General features: G+C 35.4%; 2 protein-coding genes across 5 annotated transcripts; one reads left to right on the forward strand and one right to left on the reverse strand.

The window, feature by feature from the left end:
• Positions 1-344: 344 nt before the first annotated feature.
• Positions 345-8209, reverse strand: LOC106670785. Of its 2 annotated transcripts, XM_014401376.2 has the most exons (4): positions 8145-8209; positions 7808-8070; positions 985-1249; positions 345-496 (listed from the first exon to the last, which is right to left on the reverse strand). In XM_014401376.2, exons 2-4 carry the CDS (start codon positions 7966-7968, stop codon positions 443-445), a joined length of 480 nt encoding a protein of 159 aa, XP_014256862.1. In that variant the 5' UTR covers positions 7969-8070; positions 8145-8209; the 3' UTR covers positions 345-442. The 2 variants fall into 2 exon arrangements, with proteins under 2 accessions (XP_014256862.1, XP_014256860.1); XM_014401374.2 differs by having other exon boundaries at positions 7808-8171.
• A 3901-nt stretch (positions 8210-12110) lies between these two features.
• LOC106670780 (exosome component 10) lies at positions 12111-24097 on the forward strand. 3 transcript variants are annotated; one of them, XM_014401368.2, is made up of 11 exons: positions 12120-12403; positions 13637-13770; positions 13837-14440; positions 14525-14668; positions 15893-16386; positions 16446-16608; positions 22370-22579; positions 22638-22796; positions 22856-22927; positions 23480-23761; positions 23837-24097. In XM_014401368.2, the coding sequence occupies exons 1-11, from the start codon at positions 12335-12337 to the stop codon at positions 23900-23902; spliced, it is 2397 nt and encodes a 798-aa protein (XP_014256854.1). In that variant the 5' UTR covers positions 12120-12334; the 3' UTR covers positions 23903-24097. The 3 variants fall into 3 exon arrangements, with proteins under 3 accessions (XP_014256853.1, XP_014256854.1, XP_014256855.1); XM_014401369.2 differs by lacking the exons at positions 23480-23761; positions 23837-24097 and adding an exon at positions 23102-23282; XM_014401367.2 differs by lacking the exons at positions 22370-22579; positions 22638-22796; positions 22856-22927; positions 23480-23761; positions 23837-24097 and adding an exon at positions 19079-20264 and having other exon boundaries at positions 12111-12403.
• The last annotated feature ends 509 nt before the right edge of the window (positions 24098-24606 follow it).

The raw sequence follows: 24606 nt of genomic DNA on the forward strand, positions 1-24606 counted from the left end.
TGTAATAATATGGGTCGGTATGGTTTTATTCGACCGATGTTCGACCCTCCCCCCACCAACCCATTCCCTCCCACATTCAAGAGGCAGATTTTTATACGAAGGCCGTTGCGCCCCCCGGCCAAAAGATAAAATTTTTTATATATTGAAAATTTGATTTTTTTTTTTTTTTTGTAGTTTGTATTTTGTAAATAAAACTTTTTTTACGATAATATACTGGGTAGATTTCCCCTTTTTTCTATACATCCCTCCCTCTCGACGATTTGATCCTTACCTATCTTAACCTGTCGGGTAAGGATCAAATTTCACATTCATCACCTTAAGGAACAAATGTCAAGTAAACAAAGGTAACAAAATATTTTTATTAACATATAATATTGTTGATTATAATTAACTTTTTTTTTTATAAACGGTGATTCAGCAGGTCCGGCTGTACTGGTGCCAGTCAAATCTGTATCATGTCAACAGTGTTGTCTGGTGTTGAAATCTCTTCAACATCCTGCAACAGGAAAATGTAAAAAAATATTTGAAAAAAAACCCCCACAACCAATGGAATATCGCTTGGAACCTGAATCGAAGATAATTTTATACCTGCGATATCCGGTTCTTGATTCTATGGTCAATATGTGTAAAATTATAACATAAAATTACATCAAGAAGGAAAGTGTACATTAAGTTTAATAAATATGATATTTACCTATGTACAAGAGAGATATTTAATCTTGGAAAGTCTTAAGGTATGTTTTCTTAATTTAATTTGTCAGTGGGTTAAAAAAAAAAACAAACATGTATTTAAAGATGTGAGATTCTTATCGGCTAGTTGATTCTGTGCCACCTTGTGTATAAACAAATTCAAAATCTCAAAAAAAATTTGTGATTCGGATTCTCAGCAACACCTGAACTCATCGGACTAACACAGTCTGTCAGTGAGATTTTGAAAGCGCAAACGGCAAAGAGATTATTGTGTAAGAGAGGAAAAAAAATTACTTTCAGCCTTTCTTCCACCCTGGCCATTGTTTTGGATGCCTGAATGAGAAGTCGGGCCGTGTCGTCGCAGATCGGCGTGCCCAGATCAGACTCTGTAATGCTACGCGCCAGGTCGACTATACGGCGTAGGTCGTGCAAGTCGCCCTCCGATATTCTCCAAGCGGGCAGGTAGAGCGATCCACAAAGTCCAACTAACTCCTTGCACCGTTCGTCCAGGCGATCCGTCTTGGTTGGCTGTTTTTCGACAAGCCTTATACGAGTATGACTGTTTAAAACAAAAAATCACAAAAGTAAGTTGAAATAAAAATGAAATTTACGTATAAAAATGTTTTTTAAATAAAATAAATTATAAGTGTGAGTAGGTTGTAATCTTGAATTATTGGACTCTGTGAGCGTTCTTTTCCCTCCTATTGAAGAGAGGCAGAGGTTATACCGATCCTAAGAACTGGCATACTAGAAACTGAAGTCTAGGAGGAAAGGTAATGAACTGAAAGAAACTGACATGGCATTCATCAACGGAAGGCCTGGGGGGTGGAATTGGATCTCATCGACCCTGAATTTGGTTCTAACCCCCTTCAAAAATGTTTCTTCGATGGAATTAATTAATTAAATTCACACACGTGTTTCGAGCCCCCAAAAATGGAGTCAGGAATAAAGTACAATAAGCTGTACTAAACAGCTGCAATGCTCAGGGAAAACTCCAGTTCCTGTATCCTTAAAAAAAAAAAAAATTTATCAAGAAGAGAGTATATTCTATGCGGGACAAGTTTTACAAACAGCTCCAATAGTAAAATCCCTGGGGAGTCACTTTTAACAGAAAACTAAAGTGGTTTCCTTATGAATGAATGAAAACTGTTATATTTACAATATAAATCAAAATATAATAGAGAGAAGAAAAATTATAGTATCTGTTAATACAGCAGTGTTGAACCATTATTATAAACATGTTTTTTTGATAGACTATTAACGGATACTTTACATACAACAATCATTTTTACAAATTTGGCACAACTATTTGGCATAGCCATGGGTAGCAACCTAGGGCCCGATACTTGCAGACATAATTATGACACATCTATTAAACAGTTATACTAAAACTTCCTTTCATATTAGCCTCCCTCACTAAATACATAGATGATACATTGACACAGTTATCCCAGATCAAATTCAAACTACAGTAGATATATTTAACAGCTTTCACCCATGCCTACAGTTTACACATGGAAAAAACACTTGAGTTAAAACAGCCAGATGGGACATTAATCACAGATCAGTATCCAAAACCTAGAAACACAGATCACTACCTCAACTATACATCACACCCTTCATACAATAAACACAGCCAAAGGGCTACTTCACAAAATTATTACCCTGAGCCATGAATCTTTTCACCACAAGAGCATAAAGATATACAATGATATACAAACATATCCTAAATAACAATATCTACCATAAATATCAACAACTACAACTCAACACTAACACCATCCACTATCACTAATAACACTACTTCAATAATATCAAAGGCAAATCAACATACATTACATTCGTTCACGGCTTATCACAAACACATTTCTTTCTTCTGATAACTTAAAAATAGCCTTCAAAAACTGACTGTAAAACTATTCATTTTTTTTTTTTTTTTTTAATTAAAAATCCCACACGTGTAACACATAAGTTTGATGTAATTTACAAATTCAATTATATAAATTATCCAGCAACTTACATCGGAATTACATCCCAATATCTGGATAGTAAAAAAAAAAACCTACAGCCACTGGCTATCCGCCTTTTTGAACACCAACAAATTTCAATTTCAACAACCCAAAAAACATCTTTTTAAAAATGGTTACATCAACAGAGATAAACACAGCATCGGTTACAGGACGGACACATGTAAACACTCTTTGGATATAAATAACACACAAATATAATACATCTTATAAAACAATCATTACCCCCACACATCAGACAATTCTACATAGTCTAAATTCCTGACAATTTATCTCTCCTTTTCCTAATAATCCCATCTATAATAATCCTGAAAGGCTAACTAAGCCCGAACGACAAACCATTACATTTTTTTTCCATTGTCGGTCTCTTTCACCTCAGAGAAAAATGAATTTCTATCCCTACTTCCTTCCTCACTCCTTCAAAATCAAACATATATAAAAAAATTATATCTTACTAACACTCATAAATGTGACACATCTACACAGAAAACACACTTTGAGTGAGTACTAATACTTTGATAAAACCTAAAATTTCCATGTTGTATACATCATAGTACAAATTCATATTCACTTCTTGCAAGTATTTGTATAATTTAAACAATGTTTATAAATCCCAGGCACTGAAAATAATCTCAATAAAGACAGAAATGCTGGGACGATGAAGAAAATGTTTTATAAACCTACATCACACCAGAATCTACACCTCCAAAATTTCTAAACAATCAAGAAAAAGAAGAAAAGTAATTTTCTCTAGATTGCGAACAGGTCACATCATGCTGATCCATAATAGGCAACAACCTTCCAACTTGTCATCGATGTATTCAAAGTGGCTGTAAAACATATTTTGGTCGAGTATCACACTTTGCAACCGTTAAGGGAAAGGTTCAACATTTCGAGTGATTTAAAGGAGTTACTAGGTCGTCAGTGTTTGTTAAATTTATTGGAATTTATAATGAGATCTTTTCACAAATTTGAATGTTTGTCTGCTATGTTTGAATGAGAGTTCTGCATGCAAGATTTCCTTCCTTTTTCAGAGATTTTGAGGCTGCCGGAGTGAAAAAATAAAATAAAATGAAATTAAAAAAATACAAATTGCAGGGCAATAAATTAAAATGCTCAAAATTGCCATTTTAATAAGGAAAAATAGCTAAAAAAAAAAAAAAAGTGTTATTGTGTTTTTGTTTTATTATTACTGCTAAGAAGCATTAATGTATTTATAGTACTGTAATCCCTTAACTCTCAACGGTTTTCACTATTCACGTATCACATTTTAATTTATTTCAAAGTGACAATGTGATTTAAATTTCATGATTAGGCCTAGTGTAAAAATAAAAGAGGATCTGGACAATGAGGACAGTCGAGTCTAGAAAACAAGTCTATTCCGTGTAGATGATAGACAAAAGAGGTGGAAGATCCTGACAAGAATTTAAAAAGTGTTGGATTCCCTAAAATAGATTGCTTTGGTACAATCAGATTGACTGTAAATAGTGAGTACCCATCCACCCTTGGCAGTCTGGCAAACGGTTTGCATGAAATTACTGTTTATTTAAATTTAAAAAGTTTTGTTTGTTTAAAATTTAAAAAGGAAATTGGGAAGTTTTGACATTTGCAGAAGTCTGATTTCTTTATTCACCAAAAAAAGGTTGTGTAAACAATTTTTGTATTGAAAATAATTATTTATTTAGAAATCGTGAGATGCGGTCTGGTGTGATGTACGTTTCGGAAAAATATTTTCTTTATCGTGCCAACGCTTTGATCTTTATTGAGATCATCTTCAGGGCTCAAAGTGTTTGTCTTCAGTGTAATTGTGCCATTCTTGCGTGTCGTGTCGAGAGTGAGCACTCTTCTAAATAAATATCGATTAAAGGGTCACTAATCACCACACATTGAAAATAATTCTTTAAAAAAATGGATTGGAGGCTCCAATTGACTCTCAGAAAACTTCTGCCTGCATTCCATGTTCCTCCTTTCTTCTCATTTTGTTTTATTCTCTCGTGGAGTTTGTGTCGCAAAATGCCTAAGAATAACAATTTTGGACATATTACTTTTTACATTTTCTATGCAGGCCAAAGCTTTTCTTCAAAACAGCTCAGGGAAATTTTAACCTCGAGGGACCAGCTTATTAAAAGAGCAATGGATTTCAACCCATCTTTAAATCTAAGTTTTAAGTTTAAAAGGAATGTTGAGGACGTTTCAAATCTTTAAGTGATAATTCTTAAATAAATTAATTATTTGGCGAAACAGCGAATAATTAAGTCATTTCTTTCCTTGCACATCAAAAAATACAAACAATGAAACAACATGTTCAAACACTGTTGTCTTCTATTACGTTTATTTTAATTCAATAATAAACTTTACATTCATGGCAGTTTTCTGGAACCAAGCACCTGAAAATGTTAAGGGATTACTGTTTTTGAATAGAAGAATAAAAGGATAATGATAAGCCTGTTGCTCTATACTCCATTATTACTATTATTGGCCACACGACCCTATGGAAATGTTTAAATTATGGAACAAAAATTCAAAATTCTAACTAAAGAATAGGAATAAATTTTATAATTTAAAATGGGATTTTTGCAAGGGTGGATCCCAGGTTGATCATAAAAAAATCCAACCTTATACCCATTTTTATTCTGTTTTATTTGATTTATTTTTTAATTTATTATTATTATTATTTATTTATTTTTTATTTTTTATTTTTTTTTTAAGGCAACAGGGGACCTAAAAACATGCAAATCGAGATAAAACTCTACACATTGTTTTTTGTCCTGATGCAATACTTTCTCCTCCTTCAAAGGTAAAATTGAAAAAAATAAAATTTTAAAAAACCCTCACAACAGTAAGGAGTGAAAGGTAGATTTCTTTCTTTTGCAGATTCCAACCAGCAGGGGTAAAAATTTGCTTCTTTAAGAGTGAAAGGTAGATTTCTTTCTTTTGCAGAATCCAACCAGAGGGTTAAAAATTTTTACTACTTTAAAATTTATGGTGTATATTATTATTTATTTTATACATAACATAACGTCATAAACATATTGCAACAGGATAAAAAATAATAATAATTAAATGTTTTTGTTCCTATTAACAGCTTACGTTAATTAGATTCGGTTCATTTTTCCTCGAATCCACTCAAAATAATCAAAATAAAATAATAGTTTACTAGTTAACTACCTAATTTTATTTAAGGTATTTAATTAATTATTTTCTCACGACAATATGAGATTTACAGAAAATGATGTGTGATGGCCACATCATATTTTTTAATAATATACACAATTTTAAGGACTTTTGTTTTTTACTGCAATTTCTCTATTAATTTAAAAGAAATCTTAGCATATTTGGTAACAAGAAATTAACAAACGTCTACGGTTTCATTTTCTTATATTTAAAAAAAATTAATTTGTGCTGTTAAACAAAAGAAATCTGGTTTGGAAGTACCGTATTTGAGAAAAAATATCCTGATTAAAAATGGTATTTTTTTCAAATTACTTTAACTTTTAAAATATTGCTTGGATTTGAGCCAAACCAGGCTTAAAAGTCGCTGGAAGAATCTGGTACCAATAAATGTGAAAATCCAATAGTGAGGGGGTGAAGTTAAACAAACCGAGCTGGTGGTGGTTGTGCTTACAAATTAAATATATTCAAAGGACAAATGAAAGCTTTGGATGGCAATAGGAATGATTAGTTTATGAGTGAATGTTTGGAGTCAGAGCTTTATAGAACTCAGAAGTTATATAGCTAACTTAAGATAGAAGGTTTAAATGTTAATGCGTTAATGATACCATCTTAGCTGTTAAAATGCCCTTAAAAATTATTAATAAGGTTTTGGCCAGAGCAAAATAGGCCTGCACTTTGACCCTTTGAATCTTCTGATAAACCTCTCCCTTTGTCCTTTTTGCAGTAGTTCTGATTTCTCTGTCTCCCAGTGTAAATCTATTGTGAACGAAAAACCTCTTCTCAGATCACCTCTCAACACTTTTTTAAAAAACCTCTCCTGTGAGAACCTCTAATATTCTGCTTCAATTTTCCTTGAATATTTCCCAAATTTCCCATCCTATTCTTCACTTCCTGAACTACAGGTTGTTCTATGGCATTGCAATGGGGCCCCAACCTCGCTATGACCTTCAGTGAATGATTTTTTTTATACAGTCCACGCCAAATCGTAAGTTTTTTTCACTTTATTTACATTTTATTTTAATATCCAGCCAAAACAAATAATAATAATTATTATTATTGAAATAGTATGTATAACTGTTTTGAATTATTAAAGGGGCAGTGGCATTTTTCAATAATGGAGTCTTGAGTAGTTTAGATAATTATGAAGTAATTTATTTGTGTTAATGGTGATCTACTTCATAATTTTCAATGTAAAGATAATAATGTCAATAAGATCATCAGACATGGTCTCTCAAGGTATTTATTATATTATAACTATATTTCAATTGACAATATTAAATAATTGAGAAGATCAAATAGGCATAATTGAAAAAAGGCTTAAGTCAGGGCCTTGTTTGTTTTTGTGGTTGAATTCTTGTAAACAGTGTATTTTGGATAGTAATAATAAAAAACAATAAAGAAAAGATGGAAAAAGTTGGAAATGGAGCCGTTTTGAATGAAGAGGACAATCTTTCGGAGAAGAGCGTATCAATGGAGGCGCTGCTTCTCTCTGACGACAGCGAAGACGGCTATCTCACCGACTTGGGCGAAAGCAATTGTGAGCCTGACCCTCTCGGTACGGAGATGAGCGGAAGCTTAAGAAAGCGAGCCGGGGTGCTCGAAGCATACCGAAAGCTCCAGTCGTACCTTTACTCCGGCCCCACCCCAGTACAACGCGGCATGACCAAATCTGACGTTCTCGTCGAAGCGTACGAACGACTCAAAACGCTCCGGTCTGAAGAGGCGAGACAGGAAGTCGTGCTCGAGATGCTCGTACAACAGAATTACGCTTTGAAATGCAAGCTCAAAAGGAGCAAGCGTAAACGCGATGCTTCAGCCAAAAAGAAAACTATCTGTTAATAATTTTTAATAAATCTCTCTTTAACTGTATGGTTTTTGTTTTCAATTAAAATCAGGCTTAAAAATGGAAATTTTACCTGGGACGCAGGCGCAGACCTCTACGCAGGATCTTGTAGCGACAGAGGGCGACTAGCACAGCGAACGAAGACACGAACACAACGCCCAGAAGAAGAAGCAGGAGGCCCAGGAGCTTCTCCATGTCTGTCAAGCCTGGACAATAATCAGTAGAACATCCCATCTGACAACTGTCAGCATTGACAGAAACCACCTGTTGTCGTTATTCTCCCTTTTATATTTTCAATACAACCCATTACAATCGACACATTTGAACTCCTCAAATCTATAAGATTTAAAAAAAGGTAAAGATCTCATATATCATCATACATCATAATATAAGTGTTATTGAATATAATCCTGTTCTATGAGTTGTAATTTGTAACAACAGTGATATGTCATCAGACTTGTTTCTCACGGCATAAATTCCTATTGGATCCCGCCTTTTTTGTTCAAATTTTAAAATTACATTTAAGATGAGAATTTTTTTAATCCTATACATTTGTCTTTATTTTATAGTGTCGACTCTTGTTAATTCGAATTTCTTGGTAATAAGAATCCCTCATCAGGTCACTTTGGTGAATCGACAATATTCTGTCCATTTCGATACACTCGGTAATACGAAATATTTTTCCTAACAGGGGAAAAAAAATTAATGAAACGAAAAAGTTTTCTAAATTTGAACAAATTGTTTACTTTTCTCACAGCCTAAAATTTCTTCGAGTTTTATCTTGTTTACATTCTGCAGTCACTGTTTTGTTCTCAGCACTGGTCACTTCGAAAGATCATTTAAACAAAGGACATCAGGACAGTTTGAAACAAAAACCACTTCACGATTTTTATTTGTTTTTAATAATGTGTAACAATGTTCAATTTTACACAATTATTTAAAGATCGTGGCGGTCTGGTGTGATGTAGTTTGTAGATGTAGATGTAATTTCAGGGTATAGTATACTGCGCCCTTTAAGAGCTATTGTATCCCCTGTGCTCTGCCTAAAGCACATCGGTGAGTCCTATTTCATCAAGAAACTTGATTAATAGGCCCGGTTTCAGTGGTTGAAGCTCTTCTATGGTCACATTGTACATCCCAAAACACTTCCTCCTGCGGGCTAGTGTAGCTCCGCAGTTTGTTAGTAAGTGTGTTGGTGTCTCTTCTGCTTCTTTGCAGAATCTACATGTGCCATCTTGGATTATTCCAATTTTCTTTAGATGTCCATTTAATCTACAGTGTCCTGTCAGGAATCCTGTTAGGATTCGCAGTCTATTCCTGCTTCCTTTGACACATTCTGTGATTTCTTTCTTGCCAAAGTTGGTTAGAAGATTCTTGGATTGTCTATGTCCAATAAGTGAATTCCAAAGTTCGCTCATTTTCTTTTTGTCCTTCTGTCTGAGATATTCGTTAATAGTGTGTATTCCTATTCCACAGAAGGGTTCGGGTCCTATTAGCGGTGTGGCAGCCCCTTTTCTTGCAAGGGTGTCCGCTTTCTCGTTGCCTTCTACTCCCATGTGTCCTGGGACCCAGCAGAGGCTGACTTTATTCTGCGAACCTAATATGTTTAATTTGGTTTTGCAGTTCAGCACCATCCTTGAACTAATGGTATTTGAGCTTAGTGCTTTGATGGCTGCTTGGCTATCTGACATGATAGCTATATTCTTGTTTTTGTATCCTTTATTTAGATTGAATTGGATACATCTTTCAATTGCGTGAATCTCAGCTTGGAAGATACTGGTATGTTTTCCATGGGTTCTGAGTATTTGGTTCCGGGTCCAAATACTCCTGCCCCCGTACCTTCTTGTAGTTTAGAAAAAACATTTTTCTATCGTGCCAATGTTTCAATATTTATTTTGATCATCTTCAGGGCCTGGGATTTATAAACATTGTTTAAATTATACAAATACATAAAATATGTGAAAATGAATTTTTGCAACGATGAACACAATTACAGAAATTTAGGTTTAATCAAACTATTTGTGCTCATTCAAAGTGTGCGTTTTCTGTTTAATATTTATAAAAAATATGACACAACACTTACAATATTTTAATTGCATTTGTCATGTTGAATATGTCCTTATTTTCAATTGTTGTTATATGTATATTATTATTATTTATGTTTCAGTTATTCATTATTACTTATGTATATTTTAAACTCTTATAGAACTTATAACTGTGTATATTTACCCATATAAATAAATAATTTAATAAAATTGAAACAGGGAATTCAGATACTCAAATTGGGCGGCAGACCTACACACTCTCTATATAAAGCCAAGGAGTTGAGCCCTTTAATTACGCATGACGTACCGAGCAACCTTTCTCTACATGCTGGACAAATCCGGCTTTGGCCCAAAAGACAAAATGTATAGGCTACCCCAATTTTTTTATAAAATCATATTTCTAGAGATGAAGACTAAAAAATTAATTTAGGCTGTACAAAATTTCAAGTAACAATGTTTTAGTAATAAACATTATTCCTGTAACAAACTGATTTGGAAAGAAAAGGTTGGAAAATTTCAATAAAGTAGATTAAAGCTTTGGCACACAGGGGAATGAAGAAGCAGACTGAAAGGAAAAAAGCAGCGATAATCGAGGACCTAACAGAAGCTTTCAACCTGGTACCGATATCACATATAGTAAGAACATCAAGAGAGAAACTTCAACTAGAATGGGATGAAATGTGGCTGAACACTGACAACGGATGTCACACCAAAAAATTTTATCCAGCAATAACACAACATCTAAGAATAGAGATCAAATACTCAGATTTTCTCTGGCCACGGAAAAAATAAAGCACACCTAAAAAGGTATTAGATTATTGAGGATGATTTGCGGATGAGCATGGGATGGAGCCCAAAATTTGACAAGGAAAGATTCAATTTGATTCGTGGGACCCAATCAATTAATTCGTATTACAAGAACAATGGCCACCAACATTTTTAGAATTAATTAACACATTTAAAATTTTTTTTTTTATTTATTAAAAAACTCAACTTTGACTTAATTTAAAATATTCAAGATGTAATAGTTTTAATTCAAGACATCTACGTGCAATGCTAATAATTATATTTAAAGTGTATATAAATATATCATTGTAAAACACATGTCATATGGAGAATGTGGTAAATAAATTGTCTCTTATTAGGTGTACCAGTAAGAGGGAAGGAAAAAAACCTCTCTGATAGCACTTTCCCCCTAGACATAGTAAAGAAAAAAAAAATTAGCGAATATATTATTCAAGAAGTGGGTAAAACACAACACTAAATTAAAGATGATTTTCACAAGAGGTTTAGTTAAAGACTGAAAATGGCCTATAATTTTGTTGCATGTAAATATTGATGCAATACCAAATATTCGTAAACAAAGAAGCAGATAGAATGAAAGAAGAAATTATAACTGTACTTTTGTAATTAATGTTTATTTAAATATATTTTGGTTAAATTTTAATGTTTTGTACAAACTAATAATATATTGGGTTGTCCGGAAAATAATGCAGGATTTTGGTATTAAACAAAAAAAAAGAAACTAGTTACTTTAAAGCAATGTTCTTTAATCAAAATAATNCATTCATACAAATGAGTAATCCTGTAAACGTAAACAGAATATTTTATATAGATTTTTTTTAATGAAAACTTAAAATCCTGCATTATTTTCCGGACAACCCGATAGAAAATGAAGTGAGGCCTATAATTTTGCTGAGGAGTGTAAGTGTCAGTGTGTCGACCTCACACGGCATATCCTTAATCAAGTGACGATGACCCGTATTATTTGTTTTAATTATTTATTGTATACACTATTTATTTGTTTATAGTTAAACCTCTTATGTAATTGTAATAGCAAGAGGAATGTCTTTCTTGCTTTGTAATATATAATGCCGATCTGTAAACTTTGTATATATATTAAACAATAAAGACATATAGTAGTAGTAGTATAATTGTAACTGAGTATATTTGCCCGTATAAATAAAATACATTTCAGGGCGCCCTACACCTAAAATGCAACAACTTCGCCCTTCTGGGTTTGAAATGTTTTTGTTTAATATATTTTTAATAATAATTATTTTTTAAATACAATATTATGGAGTATTTCCTGTTAAATAAAATAAATGTGGGCAATTTAAAAATGGCGGGAGTTCGCGGCCATGCCCATGATGAAAAACATTCCTCATTTGACCCGCCTTTCAAATTTTAATAGTTTTGAACACTAACTATTGTTAAAAATTTTGTTTTATAGTTAAATATTTGTTTATAATTTTTTTTAATGGAATAAACTAGTTGTTTATTAGTGTTACAAAGTTGTAGGTGGACGCCAGTGCCGACAGGATCGTGGGACTGAAGACTTCTTGAGTAACCTCCCCGGCTCGGTCCAGTCCGTCCCTCCGGCCTACCTCGCCATCGAACGCCGTCATCGTTTTTTAATTTCCGTTTGAGGAAATTCGTTTAAATCTGTCGAGGTTTTTTTAAATATATTTTTATTTTGGCTCGGAGGCGAATGTCCAGGGCTGATAGAAGAGTACGAGATTGATCCAGAAAGGACAAAAGTCGACGGCGACCAGATGGACGACGCCCTGGTACAGGAGGGCGACATCCTCCCCGGCTGCGCCAACTTCGAGGAATTCGTTCAGGTACGGCCTATTTTCTTTTATTTATGAAAAAATGAAATAAAAAGAAAAACGTTTGAATGTGTCCTGCGTAATAAAACTGCACGTATGTGTTTATTTACTGTGAAGTAAGTTATACACTGTTGCCCCCTCAAATTGAAAATTTAGAAAAAAAATCAGTTCTTCCAACCAAGAAAAAGAAAATAAATGAATTTGTACAATGCTAGAAATTTTAGGTTCAATCAAAGTATTTGTACTCGAAGTGTTTGTTTTCCATGTAGATGTGTCATCCTTCTGTGTCGTGTTGAGAGTGCTATGACACAAAAGAATGACACATGTACACAGAAAACAAACACTTTGAGTAAGTACAAATACTTTGTTTAAATCTAAAATTGTATAAATTCATTTTCTTTTTCACATCCTACATGTATTTGTAAAAATTAAATAATGTTTATAAATCCCAGGCTCTGAAGATGATCTCAATGAAGATCGAAACGTTGGAACGATAAAGAAAATGTTTTTCAAAAACTTACCAGACTGCATCTCGTGATCTCCAAATAATAAATAAAAACTTGATTGAACAATTTTTATGTTATGTAGGATATTTTAATAAGTAAAAAATCTTAGTGAAAAGAAAAAAAGAATTGAATGTGTCCTGTGTAATAAAACTGTATGTACCTTTTTATTTAGTCTGAAGTAAGTTATACAGTGTTGACACCCTTTAAATTGAATATTTAGAAGAAAAAAACAAGTCTTCCAACTATTAAAAATAAATAGAATATATATTTTTTTAAAATTGTAATCTTAAAAAGAGTGCCTTAAAAGCATAAATAAAAACTTGATTGAATAATTTTTATATTATGTAGGATATTTCAACTAGTAAAAATCTATGTGAAAATAAAAGATTTGAATGTGTCCTGTGTAATAAAACTGCACGCATCTTTTTATTAGTAAGTGATACACTGTTGCCACCCTCAAATTGTAAATTTCGAGAAAAAATCAGGTCTTCTAATTGATAAAAATCAGTCGAAATGATATATGTTTTAAAATTTTATTGTCAAAAAGTGTGCATAAAAAACATAAATAAAAACTTTATCGAACAGTTTTTATGTTATGTAGGGTAATTCAATCAGTACAAAATCATACTGTAAAGAGGTAGTACTTGACTGATTGTCACTTAATAGATGATAGCTATACATAAAATCATCGATTCATTCTTATTGCTTTGTTTCTATGTTGTTTTTATTGTATTCGCAGGCTGCATACCCAATCGTCATGAATGGTGTACGCCTTTCGAACAACCTGCCCAGCACGCAGCAGTACAGCTATTTCAAGACTTACAAGGAGTTTGAAGACATTATGAAGGCCCATGGCAAACGCCTTCAGGATACGTAAGTTAATGTTTGTTCCAAGTTTTTTTTTTTTTTTTTAAAGTTTTTTTTGTGCCTGTTTTAAAGGATCCAAATGCTTTTGGTGCATATGGACACAAAGAGGACAATCCACCATCAGCCAGCTGACGAGAAGTTCGAGCTGATTGTCGACACGAACGACAAGCTTCTTGATAGGGCGCACAAATCGATGTCGGAGATGGATGGGACGAGGTTCAACCCGGACGAAGACTTCGGCGAGAGTAGCCATCGCCAGATATCCGGCAGTTGGAACAGGAAGAACCTCGATTCGGTCAAATTGGCTGATAAGGCGGACGACGTTGTCAAGCTGACAGTGCAACAACGCACGATAAGGCCACAGGCGCTGTTCAAAGACAAGATAGACAACAGTAACCGGCCTTGGGAGCCGAGGATCAAGGAGAAGCCCAACGCCCTCAAGCCCCTATCGGTCCTGCTCACGGTGAACGAAAGAGGACAGGAGACGTACACTCACCCGTACGAGTTCGAGCTCGACATGTGGAAGCCAAGTGAGGAACGCCTCACGCTTGTACATGTGGTCGAAGAGCCCAAAGACCTCGAAGAGACCCAGCTCATTTACGTCCAAACGGAAAAAGAGCTCGAGCTCATGGTCGCCGATCTACTCCAGCAGAATGAATTCAGTGTCGATCTTGAGGTAAGCGAAAGAAGACCTTTTTTAATAAAATAATACAAAAGTAACAGCAATTTAAAAAAATTGATTTTTCTTTTTTTATTCCAGCATCACTCGTACCGGAGTTTCATGGGTTTTACCTGTTTGATGCAGATATCGACCAAAGATACAGACTTCATCATCGACGCATTGAAATTGAGGCATAAAATGCACATTCTTAATACTGTTTTTACCAAGCCAAACATATTAAAAGTAAGTATAATTGGATTATGATTATTAAGCTTAAAATTCAATTAATCAAGTTCTGTTTTTATCTTAGATCTCTGTTTAAACCTCATCCCATGATTACCACCCAAAATCCCCACTTCCCTCCTTAATCTCCTTCCCAGATTACCACCCAAGTATATTCCCCCCTCACATGATACTTCCCCTTCCACAGTCTTTCCCATTATCATGTTTAATATCCCCCCACTATTCCTTTGTTAATCCCCTTCCACGATTACCACTTAATTAAAATCCCCACTACCCATCAAATTTTCCCTCCACTGTTTTTTAACCTCACCCTACTATTCCTTCCTTAATCCCCTTCCAAGATTACCACCCAACTATTTCCCCTCACATGATACTTTCCCTTCCACAGTATTCCTTTTATCATGTTTAGCCTCCTTCTATGATTACCACACAAATCCCCACTTCCCATAATATTTCACCTCCACATTTTTGCCTCACTAGTATTTCCTTAATCCCCTTCCACAATTACCACCCAAGTATATTCCGCCTCATATGATACTTCCCCTTCCACAGTCTTCCCCTTATCATGTTTAGCCCTCCCACTATTCCTTCCTTAATCCCCTTCCTCAATTACCACTCAAAATCCCCACTTCCCATTGTATTCACCCTCCATGGTTTTGCTTGAACCTCACTATTTCTTCCTTAATCCCATTCCAAGATTACCAACCAAGTATATTCCCCCTCACATGATGCTTCCCCTTCCAGTCTTCTCCTTATGTTGAGCCTCTCCCACTATTCCTTCCTTAATCCCCTTCCTCAATTACCACTCAAAATCCCCACTTCCCATTGTATTCACCCTCCATGGTTTTGCTTGAACCTCACTATTTCTTCCTTAATCCCATTCCAAGATTACCAACCAAGTATATTCCCCCTCACATGATGCTTCCCCTTCCAGTCTTCTCCTTATGTTGAGCCTCCTCCTCCACTATCCTTCAATAATCCCTTTCCAAGATCACCTCCTAAGTATATCTCCACTTTTTATGATATTTCTCCTTCCATTGTTCTGTTATCAGTATTTTTTTTACTTCCCATTTTTCCTCTTTTAAACATTGTAACCATACTTCTTTCTCACAATTTAATTCTTAATCTTGTAATTTTGCTATGAATGAAGAAAATTTCATTGTGCTTTACAGTGTATCTAAATTTTATTTTAAGCTAATACTGATTTTATCTTCTTTTGATCAGATTTTTCATGGTGCAAGTAATGACATCGACTGGCTCCAGAGAGATTTCAGCCTCTATGTCGTGAACATGTTCGACACATACCAGGCGGCGAAGGTTCTCGATTTCCCAAAGCTCAGCCTCGCGTACCTCCTCAAACACTACTGCAAGATTGAAGCCAGCAAAAAGTTCCAGCTGTACGACTGGCGGATACGTCCACTGCCGAACAAAGCGAAGAACTATGCCCGTGAGGACACACACTACCTCATCTATATATACCAGATGATGAACAACGAGCTGTTCGCCAAGGGCAATGGGCCTCGTCTCATAGATGTTGTTTACAAGAAAAGCATTGAGACTTGCAAACAGGTCTACATGAAGCCACTCCTCGACGAGAACAGTCACATGAACCTTTACAGGCGTATGGGGCGCCCTTTTGACACAAGGCAGCTTTTCGCCCTGAAAGAGATCTACAAATGGAGGGACAATGTTGCACGCGAGGAAGACGAAAGCCCTGGGTCAGTATTTAACAAAATGTTGACGTAATTGAGTGTGACACAATTTAATCAATTTCCAGGTACGTCCTTTCGAACCACATGATGATGCAGATGGCGCAGACGTTGCCGAGGGAGGTGCAGGGTATCTTGGCATGCTGTAACCCGATACCACCGCTCGTGAGACAGCATGCGGTTGACATACACAAGATCATACTGAAGGCGAAGGAGGTCCCGCTTGTCAAGGTGGGTCACGTACGACTTAATTCAGCCAACTCTTTAAATTCATTTCCCGTGATTCTCCACCTGGGTTTCCGGTAATCATACGCGTATGCATGTCGACGCTATAGCTAGACAGGTGCTCTTTGCCTTAACAGGACGGGAAAAAAAAATTGTTTTACAGCTTCATCGTTGGGACGTCAGTTATTATTTTTAACCAATTATGTTGTAAGTACATTTTTTTAATATAATTAATTACCATCAGACATTGCTACACAAATTAATTCATCTTGTTTTAACAATCATTTTGAAATGAAGATCACATTATGATACAATAATATATTTTTATATAAATAAATAATATTTTTTGTTATTATAAATAATAATAATAATATAAACTACTACTAATGTAACACAATCTAGGCTATCAGTCATGAAAGGAATGCTATTAATTATTAATTATTAAATTAATTATTAAAAAACTATTAAGGTAGGTTATACATAGGATATCAGTTTAAAATTTAAACGGAAAATGAGTTGTATAAAGGAAAATGAGGAAACAAGAATAATAAAATTCCTCCTTGCACATTTCAGCTCAGGAGACAAAATTATGGATAAATTTCATCGTCCAGCGGCCCTGTCGAAGAAAGCCAGTTGAACTTACCATAATCGTTATATGACGATTTCAGCCTGAAATGAAGGCTGTATGTAGAGTTTAGTCCAAAATAGAGGTTATACAAGGGTTTCAGTTTAAAATGGAAGTTTTGGTGTAAAAATCTGAAGGATATATATTGGGTTTTATTAAATTGAGGTTATAATTTAGCTTAATTTCAAAAAGAAACTTGTATGTATTCTGTAAAGAAAACAGTAGGTTATAGTTAAAAAATGGGTTATTTGTAACCTTCATTATTACTGTAGGAAGGAAATGGTGGTTATATATTATAAAGATCTCATTTTTAAATTGAGGCTATACGTTGGTTTCGGTCTAAAAAAAATGGAGGTTATATGAAGGTTCTTAATTGTAATTTGAATTTATACGTTGGTTTTAGTTTAAAAATGGAGGTTATATGAGCAGTCTGAATCATAAATTGAGGTTGGTTTCTGTCTAAAAAATGGAAGTTATATAAAGGTACTTAATGGTGATTTGATGTTATATGTTCATTTCAGTCTAAAATAATGTAAGTTTTATGGAGGGTCTAAATCGTAAATTGAGGTTATATGCCGGTTTCAGTCTAAAAATGGAGGTTATAAGTAGTGTCTTAAGTTGTAATTTGTGGTTAAACGTTGGTTTCAGTTAAACAAATGTAAGTTATATGTAGTGCCTAAATTATAATTTGGGTTTATGCATTGGTCTCAGTTTAAAAAACGGTGGTTATAAATAATGTCTGAATTGTAATTTGTGGTTATACGTTGATTTCAGTTTTAAAAATGGAGGTTATATCTAATGTTTAAATTGTAATTTGCGGTTATACGTTGATTCAGTCTAAAAGTGGAGGTTATATGGAGGCCCCAATATTAATTTGAGGTAATTCGTTGGTCCCAGACTGAAGGCCGGAAGCCTGCCAAGTGATTAAAGTTTCTTTCTTCTTTTTTGACCGTACACCAGATCAATATCTTACACTATATACCACTGGTTTATAACTCCACATAGTTTCATGTTTATGCGTGGTAGTCAATTTTACAATGGAGGTTGTTGGTTTGGGACTGAAACATAGGTTGTATTTTAAATAGAGGATATATGTGAGCTCATGTCTAAAAAATTGTGGTTATATGTGGTTTTAGTCCAAAATGAAGGTTATACAATGGTGTGGTGTTTAGTGACCGTTAGTTGATGATTATTTGGAGATCGTGAGATGCGGTCTGGTGTGACATAGGTTTTAGAAAAACATTTGCTTTATCGTGCCAACGTTTCGATCTTTGAGATCATCTTCAGGGCTCAAAATGTTTGAGAGGGCACTCTCATAATAATTACACATTTACACAGAAAACAAACATTTTGAGTGAGTACAAATACTTTGAGTCTAAAATGTCTAGCATTGTATAAATTCACTTTTTCCACATCATATATGCATTTGTATAATTTAAACAATGTTTATAAATCCCAGGCCCTGAAGATGTTCTCAATAAAGATCGAAACGTTGGCTCGATAAAGAAAATGTTTTTCTAAAACCTACGTCACACCAGATCGCATCTCACGATCTCCAAATAATCGTTATACAACGGTTTCATAGTAAAATAACTGCCGTTTTAATCAGAAGCCATTGTATAATTTCATTTCGGACTAAAATCATATACAACCACAATTAGTTTTGATACTTGGTTGGACATTTATGGGTTTCGGTTTAATTATTACTAAACGGGTATTCTTAAGATACACGGGGTGAAAAGAAAGAAAGATTTGGCTGGATTTTAAGTCAGTTTTTAGTTGTTTCGTAGCGATTGTTTATTTTTCGTAGCTGTCGGGTGAATGTGTAAAATGAATTTTCCATCGTCGCAGGAAGACTCGGAAGTGAGCTGCGAGAGCGAGGGGGAGACGGAGGAAGAGGAGCCGGACACGTCCGACGAAGACTGGGAGGCCGGGGAGGACGAGAGCGATTCGTCTGGGGCGGAGAGCGCCGCCGAAGACGAGTTCGTCGTCGCCGCCATCAAAAAGAGGCAGAGGATCGACAAGTCTAAACCGCCGTACATCAACATCGAAGACGCCATCAACGACTCGAGTTTCTCGCCCGAGAACGACATCATCGTACTCGCGACGAGCGCCGGCGACCTCCTCCCGTTCACATACGGGCTCAACGCGTGCAACGGGCTCGGCCGGATCGAAGCGCACACCGACGACTGCCGGGTGGTCGAATTCTCGTCCGACGGAGGTCGTCTCTTCTCAGGCGGAAAGGACAAAACCGTTGTCGTCTCGGATCTGGAAAGGCGGGACATGATTTCTTTCTACCAAGACGCCCACGACGAACCCGTCTCCGCTTTGACCGTCTTAGACGACAATCTCATATGCACCGGGGATGACGGAGGGAATTTGAAAATTTGGGACCTAAGGGAGCGAAAATCGGTCGCTTCAAATAAACCGAGAGACATCAGCGATTATATATCGAGCGTGGTTTACAAAGAAGGCTCGAATTTTGTAAGCTGCACGAGCGGCGAAGGCAACCTTACGATATACGATCTCAAGAGATTGACCATCTGTTCTCAGAGCGAGCATCACAAATCCGACCTGACGTGCTCGGTTTTGATAAAACGTGAGGACGAGATCGTGTGCGGCTCGTTGACCGGCGAGATGATCATGTACAAGTGGGCCGGTACGGCTGAACCCCTCGGCAAGTACGACCCCGTACCGAAGACTCCGGTCAACTGCATGTTGGCCGTGTCGGAGAATCTTATAATCACCGGCTGGGAAGACAAGAAGATCAGGGCGTTCCACTTGTACCCGAACGAGGAGGTCGGGATCGTCGGGCAGCACGACATGCCCGTCGAGGGGTTGGAGATGTCGAGGGACGGCGATCTTATCGCCTCGACGTCGGCGGAAAACAAGCTCAAGTTTTGGAACATCGGCTATCTCGAAGACTACGAGGCGAACAAGAGGAAGAAGAAGAAGAAGGGAAGGCAGTCTGTCAACTTGCCGTCCTCCGCCGTCGAGGACCGAGGATCCTTTTTCTCAGAACTTTTATAAATTAACAGAAAAAAAAAAGTTTTAACATTTATTTAGAAAATATCATAAAAAATTATATATTACATTTCTTTTGTTATTAATATGTATAATAAATGAATTTTAATTACCTTCTAACTGAAAGCTCAGTGCATAAAAATATCTTAAGTACGTACCACTTTAAGACTGATAACCTATGTGCAACCTACTTTGTAGGACGGATAACCCACAGCATTTCTTTTTTAAACTGATAACCTATGGGTAACCTACGTTTTAGGTCTGGTAACATAACTACATCCTAATTTATAGAGATGCACCTAGACCTAAATGCAACAGATTACTTACCTCCATGCAACCTGCATTTTTTTTAAACAGATAACTTATGTACAATATACTTTGTAGAAAAGGTAACTTATACCTCCCCTTCTTTAGACAGATAACCTACATGTGAAATCTTTTTCGGTCTTGTAACTTGCATTAAACCTTCCTTTTTAAATAGACATATAACCTGCATGAAACCTAGTTTGTAGAAAACGTAATCTTTGTGAAACTTGTTTTTTTGACTAGTCAATTTTACTTAAACTCCTTTTTAAGATCTGGCGACCTATGTGCAATCTGCTTTTTTAAACTAATAACCTATGTGTAACCTACTTTTTAGGTCTGGTAACATAAGTAGATTCTAATTTATAGAGATGTCCACCTAAGTGCAATATACTTTGTAAGACAGATTACCTATCTACATGCAACCTGAATTTTTTTAAAAAGCTGATAACTTATGTACAATATACCTTGTAGAAAAGATAACCTTTATGCACCCTACTTTTTTAAGATAGATAACCTATTTGTGAACTCTTTTGGTCTTGTAACCTGCGTTAAACTTCCTCCTTTTTTTAATGGACTGATAACCTGCATGAAACCTAGTTCCTAGAAACGTAATATTTGTGAGCCTGTTTTTGACTAGTCGATTTTATTTAAACTACTTGTTAAGTTCTGGCGACCTGTGCAATCTTTTTGTTAAACTGATAGCCTATGTGTTACCTACTTTTTAAGTTCTGGTAACATAAGTACATCCTACTTTGTAGGAATGGTAACCTAGGTGTAAATGTATCTGAAGATATTTGGTAACCTTTGTACAACCACTTTTGGAAAAATTACAACCTATCTGCAACCTTTTCATTTTTCAAACCCATAGTCTGTTAGTAGCCTGGTAACCTACATGCAACCTTATTTTTTAAACTGATAACCTATGTGTAACCTACTTTTTAGGTCCGGTAACATAAGTATATTCTAATTTATAGAGATATCCACCGTGCAATATACTTTGTAAGTTTGTAAGACAGATTACCTATCCATATGCATATTTAAAAAAAAAAAAAAAAAACCCTGATCTTATGTACAATATACTTTGGAGAAAAGATAACCTATATGCCCCCTACTTTTTTAAGATGGATAACCTACTTGTGAACTCCTTCGGTCTTGTAACCTGCGTTAAACCTTCTCCTTTTTTAATAGACTGATAACCTGCTTGAAACCTAGTTCCTAGAAATGTAATCTTTGTGAGTCTGTTTTTGACTAGTCGATTTTATTTAAACTCCTTTTTAAGTTTTGGCGACCTATGCAACCTTCTTTTTAAACTGATAACCTATGTGTAATTTACTTTTTAAGTTCTGGTAACATAAGTATATCCTACTTTGTAGGAATGGTAACCTAAGTGTAAAGGTATCTCAAGACATTTGGTAACCTTTGTACAACCACTTTTAGAAAAATTATAACCTATGTGCAATCTTTTCATTTTTCAAACCCATAATCTATTATTAGCCAGGTAACCTACATGCAACCTTCTTTTTTTTAACTGATAACCTATGTACTACCTACTTTCTAAGTCTATGTTCATCCTACTTTGTAAAAATGGTAGCCTAGGTGTAATGTACCTCTAAACTAGTAGTAACCCTTGTGAAACCTATTTGGGAACAATTGTAACCTATGTGCAACCTTCCCATTTTTTCAAATTGATAACCTAAGTCCCCTTTTACAGGCAAGTAACCTAAGCGCAACCCACTTTTTAGGATGAAGGATGTGTTTTTTTAGTAAATAACATAAATGTAATATTAAATTCGTTGTTTTATTTTCATCCAGACGTTTCCAGAAGAGACTGTGAACAAGTCGAGCTCATTTTCAGCAAGCCGCGACCTCGAGTTGGAAGTCCGTCTCAATTACTATACCCACGACAACTCGGGCGTCGAGTACCGCGATGACCTGCCGACCAAGCTCAATGGGAAGATACGCGAGCCAGACGACCCACCTCACGTCCGACCTGTTCTCTCTGTACTCGCCGAAAAGAATGATGTATGGATTAAAAAAAAAAAAGTTTAAATCCATCATTTGTGATTTTTTTTTGGTGCAGGACATCGAAGAGGTTGTGGATGAAATGATGAAGATCAGTTTCGTATCGCCGTATGAGCGGTACATCAAAGTTCTGCCTTATTCAATACAGATGGAAAGGCAGGAGATCGAGAAACAGATGAAGCAGGAGGCTGAGATGGCGGAAAGGCGGAGCAAAATCGTAATTAATATTATTATTATTTTGTTTTAATCCACGTACATTTTTGGTTTCTTTAACAGCAAAACATGGATGTGACTGCCATTAAAAGGACGCAGGACGACGCACGCCTCCTCAACAGATTCGCAAGCGAGGTAAATCTCATTTATTGATTTCTCCTCCAATCAATTGATTGATTTTTTTAAAATATTAAATCTGTGGATTCTTCATTTGATTGATTTTTTTGCTCCATCTAATAGAATTTTTTATTAATTTTTTTTTTAAAATAAATATTTTAAATCCTTCTAACGACCATTTTCTTTGCGCAGTGCCGCTACATCCAAGCCCTGTGGAAGCTCTGAAGCCCTCGGGGATTATTTTGACGTGTGGTCGATATTTAAATAAAATTTACCGCGTAAGAAGAGAGAGGGAGACCAAAAAATTATTAATTACTTAAAAAAAGAGTCAAAAATGAAGGATCCACATGTGCAGAAACACACACACATACAAAACAACAACAACAACACAATAAATTATTTTATAATTACTGTTAATTATAACAAATTATTTTTCTCAAGCAAGAAAAAAAAAAAATGTTAACTTACATGATAGTTTTGTGTTTTATAAAATGAATAAAATTTTGTTTTCATATCTATTTTTATTTTTATTTGGTCATTGTTACATTTTTGAGTTGGTTTTGAACACAGCTGCCTGAAAAGAAGGCGCGGCTGACTGATGATGACAGGCCGGTGGGCGTTACAGTGACTGAGGAGGAGAAGCACAACGTTGAGGACGTGGCCTTGCAGTCATTCGGCGTCGTCGGTGGCGAGATAGCGGTTGCGAAGGAGAAAAAGCGTGCCAAGAGGAGGAACAACGCGCTGAAAGACTTTGAACCATATGACTACAGTGTTGTCAACTTTAACAAGTTCCACAGCTCGCCTGGTGGCCAGGCGATGCGCGTCACCTTACCAAGCAACAGCAAAAATCAAGTGAGCATCTCCAACATAAAAATCTCCCTTTTTCTCTCACCAAAAAAAAATCAAACAAAAAAACTTTTTTTCCAGAACAAGAGGAAGCTCCAGTTCCAAGGGAAACACCAGATGAAAAAGAGAAAAGGCCAGAGGTGGTGAAATACACCTCCTGTACCAACTCAAATTTGTGTAAATTTTATTCTCTCTCACCGTCTCTTTTCTTTTATTTTCTGTTGTTTTTTTATACACACTGAGCGGGAAGAGTGACAAAGAAAACAAAATCTGTAAATTAGTACTGTGAACTTTAAACTTTGATTAAAAACAAAAAATATATATTAACAGGTTTTCCTTTTTTTTGTGTGTGTATAGTTACATGAAAAAATAAAAATAAACCCACCTAACTAATTTTTTTAAGATTGAATTTCAGCATTGAAGCGTAGATTAGGCTTGAAGGTGTAGGTTATGCAAATGTTATCAGCCTGTAGGTTATACTATGGTTATTCACGTCTTTGATCTGATATTAAGGTTATAAGAAAGTCTTCCGTCTTAAGTTTTGCTTATACAAAGGTTATCATTCTGGAATGTAGGTTATTCAAAAGTGTAGAGGTTGTATTACACTTTAAGAAAGGCTCACGCCTGAAATGTAGATTATACTGTAGTTATTGTCGAGCCTGATAATAAGGTTATAAGAAAGTCCTCAAGTGTGATATTAAGGTTATAAGAAAGTCTCTGGTATGATAAGGTTGATAATAAGGTTATAAGACAGTTTCAGATTGATATTAAGGTTATAAGATAGACTTCAGTGTGTTATTAAAGTTATAATAGCCTTCAGTCTTATATTAAGGCTACAAGAATGTCTTCAG

The sequence above is a fragment of the Cimex lectularius genome, unplaced genomic scaffold, assembly GCF_000648675.2.
Source record: "Cimex lectularius strain Harlan isolate CLEC.00 unplaced genomic scaffold, Clec_2.1 scaffold21, whole genome shotgun sequence".
NCBI lineage: Eukaryota > Metazoa > Arthropoda > Insecta > Hemiptera > Cimicidae > Cimex > Cimex lectularius.

Coding starts and splice junctions, on each gene's coding strand:
- LOC106670785 (XM_014401376.2), bottom strand. CDS start 7,968: ATGGGATGTTCTACTGATTATTGTCCAGGCTTGACAGACATGGAGAAG. Junction 1,250..7,807: donor GGTCTGCGCCTGCGTCCCAG/GTAAAATTTCCA, acceptor TGTTTTAAACAG/TCATACTCGTATAAGGCTTG. Junction 497..984: donor GGGTGGAAGAAAGGCTGAAA/GTAATTTTTTTT, acceptor TTCCTGTTGCAG/GATGTTGAAGAGATTTCAAC.
- LOC106670780 (XM_014401367.2), top strand. CDS start 12,335: ATGGACGACGCCCTGGTACAGGAGGGCGACATCCTCCCCGGCTGCGCC. Junction 14,441..14,524: donor AATTCAGTGTCGATCTTGAG/GTAAGCGAAAGA, acceptor TTTTTATTCCAG/CATCACTCGTACCGGAGTTT. Junction 16,609..19,078: donor AGGAGGTCCCGCTTGTCAAG/GTGGGTCACGTA, acceptor CCATCGTCGCAG/GAAGACTCGGAAGTGAGCTG.